The 20,168-nt window shown below is 44.0% G+C and overlaps 1 protein-coding gene across 13 annotated transcripts in view; it reads right to left on the bottom strand.

Moving 5' to 3' along the window:
• Positions 1-20,168, bottom strand: part of plekha5 (pleckstrin homology domain containing, family A member 5) — a 525,939-nt gene that overhangs the window by 84,796 nt on the left and 420,975 nt on the right. For all 13 annotated transcript variants that reach the window (XR_011934086.1, XM_072471741.1, XM_072471740.1 and 10 more), the window contains 2 exons: positions 8,086-8,563; positions 7,373-7,456 (listed from right to left, as the gene is read on the bottom strand). Coding sequence is in view for 12 of the 13 variants with exons in the window: in XM_072471741.1 (XP_072327842.1) it covers positions 7,373-7,456; positions 8,086-8,563 (562 nt within the window). In the remaining variant the exon portion in view is untranslated. The remainder of the gene's footprint in view (positions 1-7,372; positions 7,457-8,085; positions 8,564-20,168) is intronic.

The raw sequence follows: 20,168 nt of genomic DNA, 5'->3' as shown, positions 1-20,168 counted from the left end.
ACCCAACTATTTGCAATTTGTAAAACCGTGAGGAAATGTTATTGCACCACATGAGTGATAACACTGATGAAGAGGTATCTTATATGTTAAAACAAACTTTAACTTAATCACAGAATTAGCCACATCAGCAACAAAGAAACAGCTTTACAGTTAACAGTTACAACAGTTCTTAAGTAAAAGAGAAAACCTAAACTTACTTCCTAAACATGCCACTATATTTCAATTACGCAAACCAATATCTTTCAAATACCACCACAAATGAAGTTAACAACTAGATTTCTGCTTGTTTTTCTCTATGCAGAATCTTTGGAGAGAGAACCTTTCAGCACCAAAACTGAAACGCGCTTCTTCCGGTGAGAGTTCTAGGACCAACTGCCTTTTCACACAGACTTGGCTCTTCCCATTGACTACATCATCTGTACCCAAAACATAAGGCATATTTTTGTCTCTTATTCCAAGATGTCCCTTGACTTGTTTAGCCGGGGCCAGACACAATACCCATGTAAATTATCTACATCCCAGGGGCCCTTCAAACGTAAACAATATTCCATTCGCTAACTACTTGCAAAGTAGTAAATGGTTCTCAAGATCTAATAGCAGAACACTTAACCTGCAAATCAATGATTATCTCACTTTTATGAAAGCTTAATCGCAGCTCTTGCAGTCATACTGTTGGTATGCAATTTAACCGAGGTTTAAATAACATTACTGCAAAAGATATAAAAAATGACAATTTCTGCCTTAAAAATATTCAGTGATCCTGCTTCCACTGCCTTCTAAGGCAGTGTTCCAAAATTGCACGACCATCTGAGGGAAAAAAAAGTCTCCTCATCTCTGTCCGGTAGGGGTGAAGCCTAACTTTAAACAGTATCCCTCCATGTATCCGAATAGACGCAGTAGCGTGGCGACTAGACGATTTTCACAGTAACTTGATTGCAGTGTTAATGTATGCCTACTTGGGACATTAATAAAGATTATTATTAACACACCATTGTCACTCTCTTGGGGATCAATACTCACTTTACTTGCTCCTTTCTTTTTTTACCTTTTTAAAGGCCGGTAGAATCTCTTTCTATCCATTATTATGTTTCTGGCCAGCTTCCTCTCATACTCTAATTTCTTTTTTTTGATTTATCATTCGGTCATTCTTTGCCGTTCTTTATATTCTGACCAATCATCTGTCCTGCCACTCAGTGATATGCTTTTTTCTTAGATGCATTCCTTAACTGCTTTAACTGACCATGAACGGTTGATCCTCTCCTTCGAATTTTTCTTTGAAGTAGGAATATTCTGAACTATCCCCTGAAATGTCTGCCAGTGCTTCTTTACTGACCTATCATCTAACCTCATATTTTGGTTCACTTCAGCCAGCTCAGCTTTCAAGACTTGTTGTCCTTATTTAAGTTTAAAATACTAGATTTAGAACCATGTTTCTCCCTTTCAAACTGGATGTAAAATTCAATCATATTGGTTGCTGCTACCTAGGGCTGCCATTATTCTGAGGTCATTAATTACTCTCATCACATTACACAATGCCAAGTCTAATATAACCGGCTCTCTGGTTGGTTGCCAAGAATGCTCAAAAGTATACTAGGAACTCCTCATCCAAGCCACTACTCATTGAATTTCTTTTGTAAATTTGGGAGCTAGGTTGCAGGGAAATTGGAAACAAATTTTCTAACAAGGCAGGCATACAGTCAGATATCAATCTGGAGTAGCGATCAATATAGGATATGAGGTTAACAACTTTCAGGAGTAGGTGCATTAACAAGAACTAAAGCCGAGGACTATTTTCCTCATTAAAACAAAATCTAAAGTTAGCTTATTGAAAAAAAGCAATATCTTTTTTATAAATCGGTTTTCAGGACAGAACAAAATGATCATAGTATGTGTAATATATAGTTCCCTGGTTAAAGTGTTACCATGGGAGCCAAAGAAGACAGCATTGTAAGGAAGGGCACATTGACATATAGTTATGGATGTCCGGAAGTGAATAAAAAATGCAGCAGTTGCGCTAAAAGATTAAGATAATAGAGCACAAGAGTGAAAGCGTGAGTAGTTTATGTATGCCATCTGACCTGAGAAACTACATTACAGGCATTTATTCACTCTACTTTTGCAATATGTACCATTATCTCAATAAAATGAAAGCTATTCAAATGATGGTTAAATTAAGAGTTGCGATTAGATTGAGAGACCTGGAGCGGGATTCTCCCAGCCCGGCCCGCTGGGCCGGAGAATCCCCACGAACGGGCCACGCCACCCTGACGCTGGCACGCGATTCTCCGCAGTGCGGACAATCGTGCCATCGGCATGGTTGGCGTGGCGCCGGTCGCAGGCCGCTCTACGTGGTCGGCTCCCCGCTTCTCCGGCCCAGGTGGGCTGAGCGGCCATCGGTAAAGAGACGAGTCCCGCCGGCGCCGTTCTAACCTGCTCTGGGACGGCGGGACCTCGACGTGTAAGGCTCGGGTGATGGGCTGTGGAGGGGAGGGGGGTCCGACCCTGGGGGAGGCCTCCGATGTGGCCTGGCCTGCGATCGGGACCCACCAATCAGTGGGCCAGCCTCTGTGGCTGGCAGCCTCCTTTCCTATGCGCCGGCCCCTGTAGCCCTACGCCATGTTTCGTCGGGGCCGGCGCGTTGAAGGAGGCCACTGCGCATGCGAGCGTTGGCACTGGCGCCACTGCGCATGTCCTCGTTGGCGCCAGCGCAACTGCGCATGCGCAGATCCTGCGCCGCCCAGTTTGCACCGGGATCTGCAGCTGGAGTGGCGCGAACCCTTACAGCACCTGTAGGGGCCAGAATTAGTCGTGGGAGCGGCCCGTTCACGCTGTCATAGAACGTGATGCCGTTTATGACGGCGTGGACACTCTGCCGCGGGATTGGAGAATCCCGCCCCAGGAGTCTATTATGACGTAACTGCTGAACAATACTGTCACACGATCACAGGAGGAGATAGAATTAGTCTGCAGTTCGAAGTAATATTAGAGGCTTATTAAGAGACACATAAGGTTATAGAACACACTTAATCCAGCAGCTGCATCACAAGTTGACAATGCTGTAAATGTAATACTGCTGATTACATGTGATAGCATGACATTGACCAATATCAGGTACATTTTCAAACACTGTAAAGTACTCCTACCACAATGCTCATGGACAGAAATAAAAACTGTAATTTCTCTCCTCCGTAAACGTTGGTAAAATTTAGTCCGCATTATTTTTTATTCCTTTTTCAAAGTCGCTCTCGTCCACTTCAACAACAACTTGCATTTCTATAGCTCATTAATAGCAAAACATCCCAAAGTGCTTCGCAGTTATTATTTGACACCAGGTTACAAAGGGAGCTGTTTTCTCAATGAGGTTAGGTTTTCAGGGCTATCTTTAAAGAGAAAAGAAAGGGAAACAAGTGAAGAGGGAATTCCGAGTTTAGGTCCTCAGCAACTGAAGGTATTCCTTCTAATGGTGGAGTGATTACAATCACGGCTGGGTTTTTGCACCCCTATTTATCATGGTGTAAATGGCGACAGGGGCACAAAATAACATGAGAGCCTAAAAAAAGGATTTGCACCAGTGGGATTTCCAAGACCAATTTTCACCTCTCCCCACCAGTCAGTAGGCCTTGCAAGCCAGTCACTTTTGGGGGAGGCTCACAAGCCAGCCACTGTTCGGGCACCGAAGTGGTGCCGGGGCCTTCCAAGCCTGCCGTTGTTCAGGGCACTGGAGGTGTTGGGGGACCCTGCCACAGGGCTCATGTTTTGGGGGGCTGCTGTATAGGGGGGTGGCATCAGACACCATGGCTGCACAGGGGGCAGGGGTTCAGAGGGGCAGTGTCCTGTTCCAGAGAAGTGGGAAAGGTCTGGCTCCTGAAATGGGGAGAGGACTCATCAATAAGAGGGGAAGGAAGCTCCTTTTGAAGCATACCCATTCTGAGACTGGAGACTGAAATTGTCATCTGATGGACCTCTGCCTTCTCAAAGGGCCCTGGTACTGGGATGGGAACACATGGGCTGGTGGGTGTCCAGTAGAGAAGACCTGTAGGATCCACCTCGGTCTCAAATAAAGACTTGAATTCAAGTTGTGCTTTTCAGGACCACTGGATGTCTCAAAACAGTGAAATACTTTTGCTGTGAATTCAGTGTTGCAGTGCAGGAATCACAAGCAGCCAATTTGTGCACATCAAGTGTCCACAAACAGCAATGTGATAATAGCCAGAAGATCTATTTCTCTGATGTTGATTGAGGGATAAATATTGGCCAGGACATTGATGTGAATGCTCTTGCTCTTCCTTGAAATAGTGCCATGGGTGCTTATAAGGGCAGCTGGGATCTCAGTTTAACGTCTCATCTGAAAGACAACACCTCTAACAGTGCAACTCTGTCTCAACACTGCACTGGAAGGTCAGCCATGGCTTTTGTACTCAAGTCTTAGAGTAGGATTTGAACCCAGAACCTTGTAACTAATGTTACCAACAAAGCCACTGCTGGGCCATGGACAAAATGAGCTTGGAGAAGACATGATGGGAGATAGACAAACAAGAGAATGGTATGAGTTGAAAGCTAGGACTCAGGGGAGGAATCTTGGGGAAAGAATAGCCAGTGGGCTATGCAAAGGTCGCAGAGGCAGTTGAAAAAATGGTCTCAATTTTAAAGTCAAAGAAGTCCATGAGCTCTTTGCACTCATTGTTTAATCAAGCATGTTCACTTTCTTCTCAGCAACTCTTCATTTCAGCAGTCTATAAAAGTCTATGGCAAACTCAGGGATACAAATCTCTATTATTACTTTCTCTGGGAGAAAATTGCTGTATCTTGTTGCCTTTGCTGAAAAGGTGTAAGTCAGTGCCTATACTTGAGAGTAAATGTTGCAGAACCATTGTTATGAGCTCAAAGGGGGCAGGCATGTGAACGCTTGGCTGCCGATTGAAAGTTGACTAGATGCAAGTGACTGATAATACAATGCACAAATCAGATCTGTGGGGAGACTATAGACAAATGTTTTAAGTTTAATTATATAGACAAGATGAATCACTTAAATATAAATGATTGTACAACTCAATGGATTTACAATTATGAATCACAAGCTTAAAAATTACATTGCCAAGTATTCAATAAACATTTAGCTACCATATCTCACAGGCAGGAACGAGCACATACAAATGAATGATGCACACTAAAGCTTCAATTTTCAGGAGATTGAGAAGGAACAGAGTATGGGTGTGCAAAAATGTAAGGGTTGTGAGGAACAGATGCCATACAGGTGGCTAAAATTGCTTGCTATATGGTTAAAAAATAAAGAACAGTAACTATCCAAGCAGCTGACCCGTCTGATCCACTTCCTTCATGGTGTCATATGGTTAGTCAGTAACAAACATACATTGTAGGTCAGTGCTTCTCAAACTATTTTCTCATGTGACCCCATTTTAACAGTTGAAAATGAACGTATGTTAGCAAAAACAAAACAGTAATACAGCAGCATACAATTATTAACGCTTGTGTATTACAGATAATTAAATAATATATCATATAAATTTGAAAATCTGTGCTTTTAAAGTACTTGTAAAAATGTTAGGATTTTATATACTCATGTAGGTCTCCGCCAACACCCTCTCCACTCCACATCCCCAAATATACATTGTAATTAGTACCTCCCCCACCCCTTCCACCCACACGCAAACACCAAGAAATCAGCTCCTCTCTTATCCACAGTGATCAGTTCTCTTTTCACCACCACCGACTCCAACTCTACCACTCCCCATGCCCAGAGTCACCAGCCTAGAGCACAAGCCCCGGGGTCTTAAGCGACAAACATGAAAGCATGTGCAAACTGTTACAAATGTTTTAACATCTCATGTCCCAGAATAGTCTGGTATGCAATTTATTCATATGAAAATATAATGATGGCACTATATCCTACATTTCTCGGTTTTCATTGTGAATACTTTTTCTATTTTTTTTGTTTCTGCTACATTGGAGTTATGGACATATTAGCTAACTCGTGCAATTGATCAAGGGCAGTTAAGATAATGATCATTAAATCGCCTCAAGTTTATTAATGCAAGTTGTCCCCTTCACATTAGCCATCTTTACGCTGATTTTACTCGATTCCTTAATATGGTTAATTTAGTTAGTTTCACCTTCACAAGTCGAAATCAAGAGTGTTAAGTGGTCAGTGATTCCTGGAGAGGCAGAACAGCACCATGAATATGATAATTACAGTAGCCATGACTATTGAGTATATCCTGTGTTGGTGCTACATTGGATCTAATTACCCTAAATTCAATTCTAAAGCATCACCCAACCTCACATCATCCCCCAGAGCAGTCAGCTGGGACTGTGGGAAACTAAAACATCTGTAGAGATAAAATTTCAGCAGTTGTAGCAGTTGGATCCTGATGCCCTGAGCATTTTATTCCTTATCTCTTCAGAAGTAGCAGTTGGTATCAATTAAGTTTCTTTCACAAGTTATTTAAAATGTATAAATATATAGAAATGACTTTGAACACAGGAATGGAAAAAGAGCAAGGCCTCTGATAACAGGGGTGGCAGAATACTGAGATATGCAAAACATATAGCAAAACCATTAAACATGGGGGTGGAAGATGGAAGTAGCACGCAACCCCGCATCCCACCCCACTACCTGCCCACTCTTTTCTTATTTCCTTCAATATCTATCAGGTCTTCATCTACATTCTTCTTAAATTTTAATAGCTTTCACGATAATGCATTTTATATTCTGATCAACCGTTGCTATATATCAGGCAGACAGGAGCAGAAACACAGCAAAGTTTGAATATGGCCTCCTGTTTTTTTCTGCACTCAAGTTAGTGACTGAGTTCCATTTGCCTGCCTCTGTCTGCACCAATCGGCGCACAAACATCAGCATTCACCACTGGAAATGAGTCCCAAGGCTAAAGGGGGCTTTGGGCCCACGACCACCCCTTTGCCATTTGGAGACAATCGACCAGTGAGTCCAGGGCTGTTTTTCCAGTTGCATTGCTGCCTTGGTGGAGGGGGAGCCCGTGACCTTCAAATCTATCTCTGCGACCCCGACCCAAAGTGTCGGTGCCCTGTTATTGACACAAGATTTTAGATAAAAGACTTCAAGCTGTAAAGTGTGACACGGATACAGACCTAGCAGTTTTACTGCTTGGTCACAACCAAAATTGCACCTTTAAACAAACCACCAATATCACTGACGTTTTCCCTTCCTTTATTAGGTACTCTACAATGGTGTACCAATTTAACCATAGAATCAAAATTGCTTAAAAAAAAGCAAAAACAGAAGAAATGTCTAAGTGGTCAACTTCATGAAGGTTTTCCTCAGATTAACAAATTTTAACAAAGCTTACCAGAATGAAACTCTTAAATGACTCACCGTTTTTCCCTGTAAGCTCTCAGTTGTAATGGTCTGATCAGGTAGACTAGCAGGCATTGACCTTCTGTCTGGTTGACAGACAAACTGAGAAAAGAAATAAACACCAATCTCCATCAGTAATGTTTTTCTTATCCTTTCTGTTTTTCCATTTAGATCCTTTTGTAATTCACCATCCACAGTAGAAGACCAATCCCCAACAGCATTCCAGAGTTATTCTATAAATAAATTCTAGACTGTACATTAGAGTGGGACAAGAAATTCTACCTTCAATACTTTGGATGAAGATTTTTAAGAACCTAGCAAAAGAGCAGGTATGTGATAGCTGGGGAAGTATATTTTATAAAATAGAGGAATGATAATGGTCACCTTCTATTGCAGCATTATATTTCAATAGAACAATGTGTGCCTAGAGAATTATAAAGCATTCCCGCCCTCACCTTTTTTAATGAAGTTATTGTGAAGTTACCTCTCCCCCAAGGATGTCCTCGTCTCCCCCCAAAAAGCTAGCAACTAGATTAGTTTAGATTTTCAGAAACAGAATTTCCACTTGTCACCAAAGATAACAGAATTATGTAACAATATTGTCCTCGCACAAAAGCATATCACTGCATTCAATAAAACACTAAATTTATGCATCATAATTAGCAGTACTGAATTTAGATTTTAAGCATGATGACTCAGATTGATCGGCAAAACCAAAGAAGATTGCTTACTTTGTTAACAGGTGCCCTGTGTCGGCGGGATTTCATGGAATCAATAGTCATGTCTCCTCTTAAAATAGGTGAAAATACTTCTGATCTCGGTTCAATGTTGTAAGATCTCAGGGGAGAGTATACCTTGTACGGGGCCAGCGAACCATGGGAAGGTGATGGAGGTATAGAGCGTGATTGATCGACAATATTCATCATGGTGACAGGAGTACTTAAAGTACCATGCCTACTCAGTGTCCCGTGCTTATGGTAAACTTGACGTTGTTGCCATTCATATAGTTGCCACATGGTATCATCCCGCATCGACTTCCGTTTTTCTTCTGATGGAGGTGGTCGAAGCACCCTATCATATGCCGAAGGTGATACCGAACAGATGCTGTCAGGTCTTGTCGTACTATGACGTGGCATTGTTCTGTAACAAGGTAGGACCTGGGCTCGATAGCTCGGCAGATTTCTTGGTAATGTTTGATAACAGGTGATGCTGTAAATTAACAGAACATTACTTAAAACATTTTACATTAATTGATTTAGAAAGAGAAAGAATCCATAGAATCCACAGAGTCTATAGAATCCCTACACTGCAGAAAGAAGCTATTCGGCCCATTGAGTCTGCACCAACCTTCTGAAAGGGCACCCTACCTAGACCCACTGCCCGCCCTATTCCTGTAACCTCACCCAACCTGCACAAGTTTGGACTCTTAAGGTACTATTTTAGCAAGGCCAATCCACCTAACCTGCACATCTTTGGACTGTGGGAGGAAACTGGAGCACCGGGAGGAAACCCACACAAACACTAGGAGAATAGATAAACTCCACACAGATAGTCATCCAAGACCAGAATCCAACCTGGGTCCCTGGTGCTGTGAGGCAGCAGTGCTAACCACTGCCAAGTTGATGCAGCAGCAATTGTGGCAAAGTAAAAAGTTAAATAGGAAGTTGAGGATTCATCATAGGTAATACTTTGGGGAAAGAGAATGGAAAAAGGAAAAAAAACTTAGCACAAAAATAAACCAATACCAGTTCTGCTGAAATACATAATGAATCTGTTCCTCTGTGTGCCTGACCTGCTCAGAGCTTTTAGTGTTTTCAGCTTTTATTTTAATACCTGGTAGATTAGCACAATATACCAACCAGAGAACAAATCTGTACCACAGAAATGAGTCAGGTCAGATCATGAACAACCATTTTACTCTTACTGTGTTACGACCCACAACAAAATACATCTTCAGTGCATCCGTAACTCATTCCTAAACATTTTAATTCTTACTGAAGAGCACTATGCAATGTAGAGAAGTAATACAATTCAACTTTGATGCATTCAAGACATCACAACCAGAACAGCTGCTGCAGTTTAACACAGAAAATGTTTGCCATTGAAGGCAATACCAACAACATTTCAAATCACATTGGGAGCATGTGCCATAGGAAACAGGCTATAACAGAAAGTTAATGATGTGTGAAAGCAGAGTAAAGAAGTCAAGGTATGAACTGGGCCACTGTTTGTTTGGCTTAGATGCAATTTATTTTCTATCTTGGGAAATGTTGAAAAAACATCATCCTGACTTAAGGATAGCTTTACTGTTATGAAATGCAGCTGATTGGAGATATGAGGGTCTCTTCTTGCTAAGTTTATGGCACGGCTAAAGAGAAATGATCCATTCCCTGTATGGTTAATGGAACTGGAAATCCATTTTATTACTGCACTGTTGTTTCAAAAATGCACTTCACCATTACTCTTCCGTGGTGAAACAGACAAACAATTTCATGGAATGAACTCTGCTAAAAATAGTTTTTACGACCAGTATGCTTTCAACTTCTGGGCACAGCACATGTGCAAAGACATTGCTTGCACCCAATCCGCCCCAATATTTTTACAGACTTGGGGCAGATTAGAACATAAGCAGAAAACCCATGGAGGTTAGTTATCACTCTCTCATGAACCAGACTGCAATGTATAAGGGACTTTTGATAAGATTCAATCTCAGACACAAGTCTCCATCTGCTCCACACCACAATCTTCTTCCCATATCTGCATTGTATTCCACATCACAATCTTCTTCCCATATCTGCATTGTATAGTGGGACAAGTGGCAGTGACACCAACATACTTCAACGCAAAGAGTGAACAAATTACAATTTTTCCCTTTAGGTGACAGCTAACAATGAGGTACAAGTCAGCCCAAGGAACAGACACATTGTAATTTTCTAATGCATGGTAGATCACAGTAATGGAACAAAATACAATAGACAAACAATGTTGCATGAACTGCCTAAAGGAAGAAATGCTCCATTATCGGCTATTTTTGTACTTGGACTGAGCTGGCAGCATACAGACACTATCATGCACAAATGCTAATTAAATGTATTTTCTGTTCTATAGTTGTCTTGTTTGTTTAGAAACATCTGGAAGTTAGCCAAATAGATGACATCATTTGCCACAAAGCTGAATTAAGTATTGAAGATTTAAACCTTGCAAACGTCAACTACAACAGAAATTAATAATAAATGTGCATGGAACAATGCCTATTTTTAGATTTCTGAGTACAAACAGCATATTGCAGTCAGTAAATATAATGCATCTTATCCACTATTCAACACATACTATTAAGTTAGCAACACATTAAAATCAACAGTGTTGCAACAGGTTTGAATATTTAGCACAGGTTACCTGGCACACTAGCTGCTTTTTTGCCAAGAGAGGCAGCAACAACCCATCATGTATAACATGTAGGTGTATGCTTGTAAATGAAATTCAACCAACACCAGTAAAGTGTATGAAAAAACGCTTTGCCAGTGAAATTGATTTAATAATACTGTGGATTTCTACAATCTAGGTTTTAGTTCACTGTATAGACCTATAATAAATCTAGGCATATAAATGCTAAATTAGAATCTTAACTCTGCAAACACGGGAGATTCTTTTTTGGCTTAAATCCAAAGTCCACATTTATATTGGGAATTGTCTGGCCAATATTTTGCATTGTAATGGCACCCTACAGCCAGTGAATGCCCTGCAGCATTATTACTATAGAGAGGTTATAATTAAAGGATTTGCATTCATGTGTTGCCTTTCATGACCTTGTAATATCCTCAAATGTTCTACAGATAATTAAGTACTTCCAAAGTGTAGATTACTGTTTATACTGTAGGAAACATGTGACAGATTCAGATGGGCTTCTTGATAAATAAGGGGATCGGGGCTTTGGGGAGAAGGCAGGAGAATGGAGATGAGGAACATATCAGCCATGATCGAATGGTAGAGCAGATTCGATGGGCCTTAAGGCCTAATTCTGCTCCTACATCTTATGGTCTTAAATTCAAATGGAATGCCATTGAGATGTCATAATTATAATTCATATAATTCAGATAAAGCCTATTTTCATTGTTACAGGATGATAAGTCAGGAAGAGGCCAGTGGGATACTTTGCAAAGAAACTAAGTCTGTGCTAAAGAAAGTGCTCCACCATTGAGAAGGAAACCTTAGCACAGCTGCTAGCTCTTCATCATGTTGAGGTTTATGTCTGGAATGATAATAAGCAAAGCCTAGACTATACTGACCATAATCCGCTTGCATTTGTGAAAAAATTTAAAACTCGGAACACAAGATTGTTCTGTTGGGAGTTTATTGTTGCAATCTTTCAATGTAAAAATTGTGCATATTCCTGGAAAGCAAGACTCTTTAGCATCAAGTGGATCTTAGGAACCAGGTTTGGAGGGAGTCGGATCGATTGGTTGGTTGACAGCCGGTGGGCCGGGCAGGGGCATTGTTACGGATGTACTGTCACAAGTTTAAGTGTTGATATTTATGTGTTGATAAGTGGCTTACATAAAAATTGGGGGAACTTATGCAGTGGGAAAGGAAGGATGAATGGATGTGCGGTTTGTGTCTCATACCTTGTGATGAAATGTCCTTGCAATGATATATCACCCTTCTAAAGGGATGATATGTAAGACTCCTTTGTGTTTATTTCCATTGTCCCATTTCTTTTATGTTATTTTATTATTTTGGCTTGTGGACCCATAATTGGAATATGCCTTTAAGCCTGAAAGTTGATGCAGCCTGTGAGTCAGGACGCTGTGATCCCAGGCTTTGATTTTAGCCAGATTCTTCTGCATCAAGTGGATCTTAGGAACCAGGGGCGGGATTCTCTGACCCCCCCCGCCGGCACCGGAGATATGGCGGGGTGGCAATCATGCGTGCCGGTCGGCGGACCCCCCCCCCCCGGCGATTCTTCGGCCCGCGATGGCCCGAAGTCCCGCTGCTTCTATGCCAGTCCCACCGGTGTAAATTGAACCAGGCCCCTTACCGGCGGGACCTGGCGGCGTGGGCGGGCTCCGGGGTCCTGGTGGGGAGGTGGGGGGGGGGACACGGGGCGATCTGGCCCTGGGGTGGCCTGGCCCGCGATCGGGGCCCACCGATCCGCGGGCAGGCCTGTGCTGTGGGGGCACTATTTTCCTATGCGTCGATTACGTCAGCAGCCGCTGACACTCCCACATAAAGGATTAAAAATTCTGACATTATCTGCGTCACAAAACAATCTCTATTTAATCCTAGAAATAAAATACACGATGATATACTTACTTCACACTTTTTCCACAATATTAATTTCAGCCAGCATATCACTACTTTTTCCCCCATTCATTCATGGTATAATCATAGAATTTACAGTGCAGAAGGAGGCCATTTGGCCCATCGAGTCTGCACCGGCTCGTGGAAAGAGCACCCTACCCAAGGTCAACACCTCCACCCTATCCCCACAACCCAGCAACCCCACCCAACACTAAGGCCAATTTTGGACACTAAGGGCAATTTATCATGGCCAATCCACCTAACCTGCACATCTTTGGACTGTGGGAGGAAACCGGAGCACCCGGAGGAAACCCACGCACACACGGGGAGGATGTGCAGACTCCGCACAGACAGTGACCCAAGCTGGAATCGAACCTGGGACCCTGGAGCTGTGAAGCAATTGTGCTATTCACAATGCTACCGTGCTGCCCATACCGGTATGGAACATTACTGGCAATACCAGCACTTATTGCTCATCTCTCATTGCCCATGAAAAGGTGATGGTTAGCTGCCTTGTTGACTCTCTGCAATCCATATGGTTAAGGTACTCCCACAATTTTGCAAGGTTTTGACTCAATGATGAAGGAATGACAGTATACTTCCAGGTCAGGATGGTGAGCGACATAAAGGTGGTAGTCTTCCCAAGCACCTGCTGCCCTTGTCATTCAAGGCTGTGGAGGCCTCCTATTTGGAAGATGTCGTTGAAGAAGCCTTTGTGAATTTCTAGAGCAATGGTTTGCAATCGATGTGCCGCAGGAACCGTGCAAGTGAGCCGAACCCTGCTGTGGGCTGGTTCCACTCAGCCCTGCCTCTGATGTGACATTCTCATAAACGGAGCCCAGGAAGCCCATGTTTGGGCAGCTCCGGCTTACCTGACGAACAGCTGCAGTCAGTGGTCTGGGCCATTTCCCTCCACCAAGTCCTGCTAATAAATTTGGAAGGACACATTTGGCATTTGTGTTCAGTTCCTGCCATTTACCATCATTGTGGGAATTCCTTTCCTTTTCACCAACGCTGGGTTGAGAAAGAAAACTATTGTAAGTTTCTGGTCTGATACCCGTGCAGTGCTTCTTCTGCAAAACACAAATGTGTTAACTTCGGGTACGAACAGTTACACATCCTGACACTAAAAACATGATGCTGTGGGACCACGACTGGGTTATTACCTTCCTGGACCGCGACTGGGTTATTACTTTCCTGCACTTTCTTGGATTATTGTGCAGAATTCGGTTCTTAAAATCCTGCCCAGGTTTCTCCATTCATATATTTTTATTCTCTTCCCTGGAAAGTTGGAACCCTTTCTTAATTTAGTCCTGCACTGTAGAATTTTACCAAACTTGTTTCTAATTTACAGAAAGTAAAATAGCAGCGTTGGGTCCACTTGAAAGCAAAGCAGGAACGTAAATTCGAAACAGTTTGGTGAAATAGTTTTCTTTCTCAGCCCAGGACTGGTGAAAGGGAAAGGAGTTCCTACAGTGATGGTAAATGGCAGGAACTGGACACAAATTCCAGCTGGACCTGGTGGCAGGAAATGGCCAGACCACCGTACAGCAGCTGTTCATCAGGTAGGTTGGAGCTTCCCAAGCTCCATATACGCTAGTCCACTTTTACATGCAATGAGAAATTTGATTAGTCACGTTGTTTCCTGCCTATTGGTGATTTACAACTTTTAAGATGTAACCATGAATTACTCATGGGAGTGTTCGGCAAATGATAAATGGCTAAACCAGAGCCACTGGGAACGAGGTGGTTTGGGTGTTTGGCTTGGTGATTTCCCTCTCTATGCACGGCTAAAGGGTTTCTCAACACACCCAGGGATTACCCACATTTACATTCTGTTACATTTGTAATATTCCTGGACAATTGGAGCATTCTTCTTTTGGCACGATTTCCAAATTATCTTTCCAATGGGGTAGTTTCCATTAATTGATCTTCCCCCTATCCCACTTCTTTCTGGTTCAATAATTCGTTTAGCCCTTTCAATGTCCAATAACGTCCAGTTCTAGAACATAGAACATAGAAAAATACAGCACAGAACAGGCCCTTCGGCCCACGATGTTGTGCCGAACCTTTGTCCTAGATTAATCATAGATTATCATTGAATTTACAATGCAGAAGGAGGCCACCCGGCCCATTGAGTCTGCACCGGCTCTTGGAAAGAGCACCCTACCCAAAGTCAACACCTCCACCCAACACTAAGGGCAATTTTGGACACTAAGGGCAATTTATCATGGCCAATCCACCTAACCTGCACATCTTTGGACTGTGGGAAGAAACCGGAGCACCCGGAGGAAACCCACGCAGACACAGGGAGGAAGTGCAGACTCCGCACAGACAGTGACCCAAGCCGGAATCGAACCTGGGACCCTGGAGCTGTGAAGCAATTGTGCTATCCACAATGCTACCGTGCTGCCCTTAAGAACAAATAAATCTACACTATATCATTTTACCGTAATCCATGTACCTATCCAATAGCTGCTTGAAGGTCCCTAATGTTTCCGACTCAACTACTTCCACCGGCAGTGCATTTCATGCCCCCACTACTCTCTGGGTAAAGAACCTACCTCTGATATCCCTCTTATATCTTCCACCATTCACCTTAAAGTTATGTCCCCTTGTAATGGTTTGTTCCACCCGGGGAAAAAGTCTCTGACTGTCTACTCTATCTATTCCCATGATCATCTTATAAACCTCTATCAAGTCACCCCTCATCCTTCTCCGTTCTAATGAGAAAAGGCCTAGCACCCTCAACCTTTCCTCGTAAGACCTACTCTCCATTCCAGGCAACATCCTGGTAAATCTCTGATGTTCTAAAGTTCTAATGAAAAGTTAGCACCCTGAAACATTTACTCCGCCGTTTCACCATCCACAGATGATGCTTGTCCTGATGAGTATCTGCAGAATTGTCTGATCTTGTTTTTATCAGAGTTACATTGGATTAAGTTCATTTTTCCTCAAATGATTTGGCAAGAATATTAAAGGGTTTGTTTACTTAAATTGGGTTGGAGCTCCAGACAAGAACATTTTGTGTCCATACATGAAGAATAGTTTTAATTCCTCAGAGTTCCACATTCATCCTTGAACATTTCTCTGATGGAAGTTTAGCCCACTTAACAATCCAGGCTTTAGGTGGGATGGATTCTGGAACAGACCACAGGACTAGATTGCCCCAAAGCATGTCCAAGTAATGTGAGGGCACTATTCAATTCGGAGAGTTTCCGATCTCTGACCCAGATCGACTAATTCCAAATTGTGGATGTTTCCGAACACCAGAGGGTTTCCCCTTGTACTTGGTGGGAGGGCCCACTGTTGGATGTCCAACCTCAAAAGCAGGGAGACATGTAAATTCTGGTCATGCCCAGATGAACTGACATTGTACAAATCTGGGTTATCAAATCCTCCCCAGATTAAGACACACTGTCACAGAGGCAGATCCAGGTGTTACATTACTGTTATTGGTAAGATGCTGCTCACAACATTTCCTGCATTTATGAACCTTCACATTGAGAAATGTAGACTTAAAAGACTGATACAATTGAAACCCTTAATGGAAAACATCTCTAAATTGTGTACATTTTGAATAAAAATATTATTTCCACATGCAAATGGTGCTAATATATCAATTGAAAACTTTGTGACCTCATGAGAATTGCATTAAATGGTGCGTTGATGTACTTTTGAGGTTTTAGAGATAAAAGGCAGCTCAGTTGGGGAATATCAGAGGTGTGGCTCAAGAGTTTTATAATACAAATGGTCTGCCTGGACAGATCAAAGGTTGGGAACCACTGTTTCAGAAGGCATCTTAGAGATAGCACACACTGCAGCCAGGGTGTACCAGTGGAGGAGGGAGTCCATGTTTAAGGTGGTGGATAGGATGCTAATCAGGTGGGCTGTTTCGTCTCAGATGGTTTCAAGTTTTTTGCGTGCTGTTGGAGAGATGTATTTGTCCAGGCGAGTGGTGGCATTCCAAGACACTCTCAAATTGTGGTTTGAAGATAGTGATAAAATCTCAGAGCGGGAGAGGGGCAAGTCACAAGATGAATCTCTAACCTCAGAATACCCAGTCATTGACCTTCTTTTGTAGCCACAGGATATATTTGGCTCTTGCAGTTCAAACAACATGCCAATAAATCCTCAGACACACCACTGAAAGATACCAAGGTGGTTTGATGAGACCAATACAAAAATAGTCATACACTGACAGCAACATTCCAAACCTGGCAACTGAATCCAAACTCTACAGAAAGGAAGTTTGCTCACCAGATACTCAAAACTGAAATTCAATGAAGAACCCTCGATTGAAGAACAAATGCCAGGGAAATTTGAATTCCTTGCCGGCATGCATAACAAGCATGCCTTCGTCAAGCATGCCTCCGTCCAGACAACTAAAGAGGTCCACAGACTTTCAACACATGGACCACTTTAAAAGAATGATTCAATGATTGCAAGATTCTCCTCAAAGGCATGAACACTGGAAAGTGCACTTTGTAGAACAAGTCAAGCAAAACTGGCTGGAAAACATCCCACAACACAATCAGAAGTAAGCCAGATAATGATTTGTGGCCACCTAAATTGGTGTCCAGCAAGGGATGCTGGGAAATGTGGTCAAGTTTTCTTGATAAACAGGCTACAGAACTGTTATAACCTGCCTACTTACGATTGGCTGGGGACTAATGACTATCCCACAATCCTGTGGGAGTATGAACTTCCCCAATGAGGGGGACGGAGAAACCCCTAGTATAAATAAGCTGGCCAGTTCAGGAACCAGCAGGAAGGAGAAGGTAGCAAGGGAAGTTACTGCTACTGTTATGTATATATTGTTATAGTAAATAAACGTTATTACTTTGCATCCTTAAAACTCGTGCTGGATTCTTCGTGGCCCTTACAAAACTGGCGACGAAGGTAAAAGTGAATAGCTGTCTACACTGCTGAAGCCACCTCCCTGGATTTTTGTTGGATACAGGTTGGAAGTTGTTTTCTATTATACCATGCCTCTGTACGGACGTTTGGATGTTTTTGATGCTGCGCTGGAAAGCTGGAACCAGTACACACAACGGATGCGTTACTATTTCCGGGCAAACAATATCACTGAAAACGAGCGCCAGGTGGTCATATTGCTCACCGCCTGCGGGCCGCATATGTTTGGGGTGATTAGGAGCCTTACATACCCAGCTGCGCCGGACACCAAAACGTTTGATGAACTTGTGAATATAGTGGGGCAACACTTTAACCCAACCCCGTCCACGATAGTCCAGCGTTACCGGTTTAATACCGCTGAGAGGACCCCTGGAGAATCCCTTGCCGATTTTTTTATCCAGGCTACGCGGGATTGCGGAATACTGTGACTATGGTGAGACCTTGTCAGAAATGTTACGCGACCATTTGGTTTGCGGTATTAACAATGCAGCAACCCAGAGGAAGTTGTTAGCGGAGCCAACATTGACTTTTCAACAGGCAATACAAATAGTCTTGTCCCGAGAGAGCGCAGAGCGAGGAGTACAGGAGCTACAGGGAATGGAAGTGCATGCCTTGGGGCGCAACCCTTTCCACCCAAAAACGTCCCCCCGCACTCCTGCGGTACCTTGGGCGAGGCAACGACCGGACTGACGCCAGTGGCCATCGGACATTCCTCCCCGAAGGGAGCCTTCTCCAGAGCCAATGGATGAGGAGCCATGTCCGTGTCAGACTTGTAGGCGCCGACCCTGTCGCGGACGGCGGTCCTGGGGACGCCAGGGGCGCCGTTGTTCCGACCGAAACTGGGACCAGCCCAGGGGCCGTAACTGGGACCAGCCCAGAGGCCGTACCTTCCATGTGGATGAACCTGCGGCGACCACTCCTGAGGACGTGGAGACGGAGGACGACTGCCTGCAGCTGCATTGTGTGGCAGCTCCCCGTGTGGCCCCCATTAAGGTGACAGTACGGGTCAATGGCCACCCGCTGGAGATGGAGTTGGATACTGGCGCAGCGGTCTCCGTGATCGCCCAAGAGGACATTCGACCGCATCAAGCAGGGTATACAGACCCTTACATTAACTGACTCACAGGCCAGGTTGGCCACCTACACGGGGGAACCACTGGACATTGCAGGAACTACAATGACCCCTGTTGTCTATGGATGCCAGGAGGGGCGTTTCCCACTTATCGTAGTGCGTGGCCATGGGCCCAGCCTGTTGGGTCGGGACTGGTTGCGCCATTTGCGGTTGCAATGGCAGCACATCCTCCAAACAGTTTCTGGAGGGTTGACTGAGGTGCTAGGACGATACCCAGAGGTATTCCAGCCTGGTTTGGGGAAAATAAAAGGGGCCGTAGCCCGTATCCAAGTTGAACCAGGAGCCACGCCGCGCTATTTCCGGGCGCGCCCAGTGCCTTACGCCTTGCTCGAGAAGGTAGAAGGGGAGCTCACTCGTTTGGAGAGTTTGGGTATTATCAGGCCCGTCCGTTTTGCTGACTGGGCAGCACCAATTGTACCAGTAATGAAGCCAGATGCCACAGTTCGCTTGTGTGGCGACTATAAACTTACAGTGAATACAGTTTCCCGACTCGACCGATATCCAATGCCTCGCATAGAGGATCTCTACGAGAAACTTGCAGGTAGACTCTCATTCACAAAATTAGATATGAGTCACTCCTACCTGCAGTTGGAACTGGACCCTGCCTCCTGACCATATGTAACAATTAATACACACCAGGGCCTGTATGAATATACATGGTTGCCCTTTGGAGTATCCTCTGCCTGCGCAATTTTTCAACGTGTTATGGAGGGCATTTTGAGAGGTTTACCACATGTGGCTGTCTACCTAGATGACGTGTTGATTACAGGGATGTCGGAGCAAGAGCATTTGGAAAATCTGGAGGCTGTCCTTAGACGCCTTTCGGAGGCTGGAGTCCGTTTACGTCACACAAAGTGCGTATTTCAGGCAAAAGAAGTAGTCTACCTAGGTTATCGGGTGGACCGCGAGGGTCTGCACCCCGTTGCAGAGAAGGTGCGTGCAATTCAACATGCCCCCACCCCGACTGACACTTCGCATCTTTGTTCTTTTCTCAGTCTCGTAAACTATTACGGGAAGTTCCTCCCCAATCTGGCAACTACGCTGGCCCCCTTGCACCTGCTGCTAAAGAAAAATCACACCTGGGTTTGGGGTCAGCCGCAAGAAACCGCTTTCCGGCGGGTAAAGCAACAATTGTCGTCGTCTGGGTTACTAACCCACTATGATCCGGGAAAGCCTTTGCTTGTCACATGTGATGCATCCCCGTATGGTATTGGGGCCGTCCTGTCCCACAAGATGGAGAACGGGGCTGAGCGACCGATAGCTTTCGCCTCCCGTACATTGACTGCAGCGGAGAAAAAGTACGCGCAGATCGAGGAGGAGGGCCTGGCAGTGGTTTTCGCGGTGAAACGCTTCCACCAGTATGTGTACGGCCGCCATTTCACTATCGTGACTGATCATAAGCCCTGCTGGGACTCTTCAGAGAGGATAAGCCAATACCGCCCATTGCTTCTGCACGGATCCAGCGCT

Source organism: Scyliorhinus torazame, chromosome 13 (genome assembly GCF_047496885.1).
Source record: "Scyliorhinus torazame isolate Kashiwa2021f chromosome 13, sScyTor2.1, whole genome shotgun sequence".
In the NCBI taxonomy this organism is placed as follows: Eukaryota; Metazoa; Chordata; class Chondrichthyes; order Carcharhiniformes; family Scyliorhinidae; genus Scyliorhinus; species Scyliorhinus torazame.
Note: the sequence above shows the minus strand (reverse complement) of the source record. Positions and strands in the feature narration are given on the sequence as shown.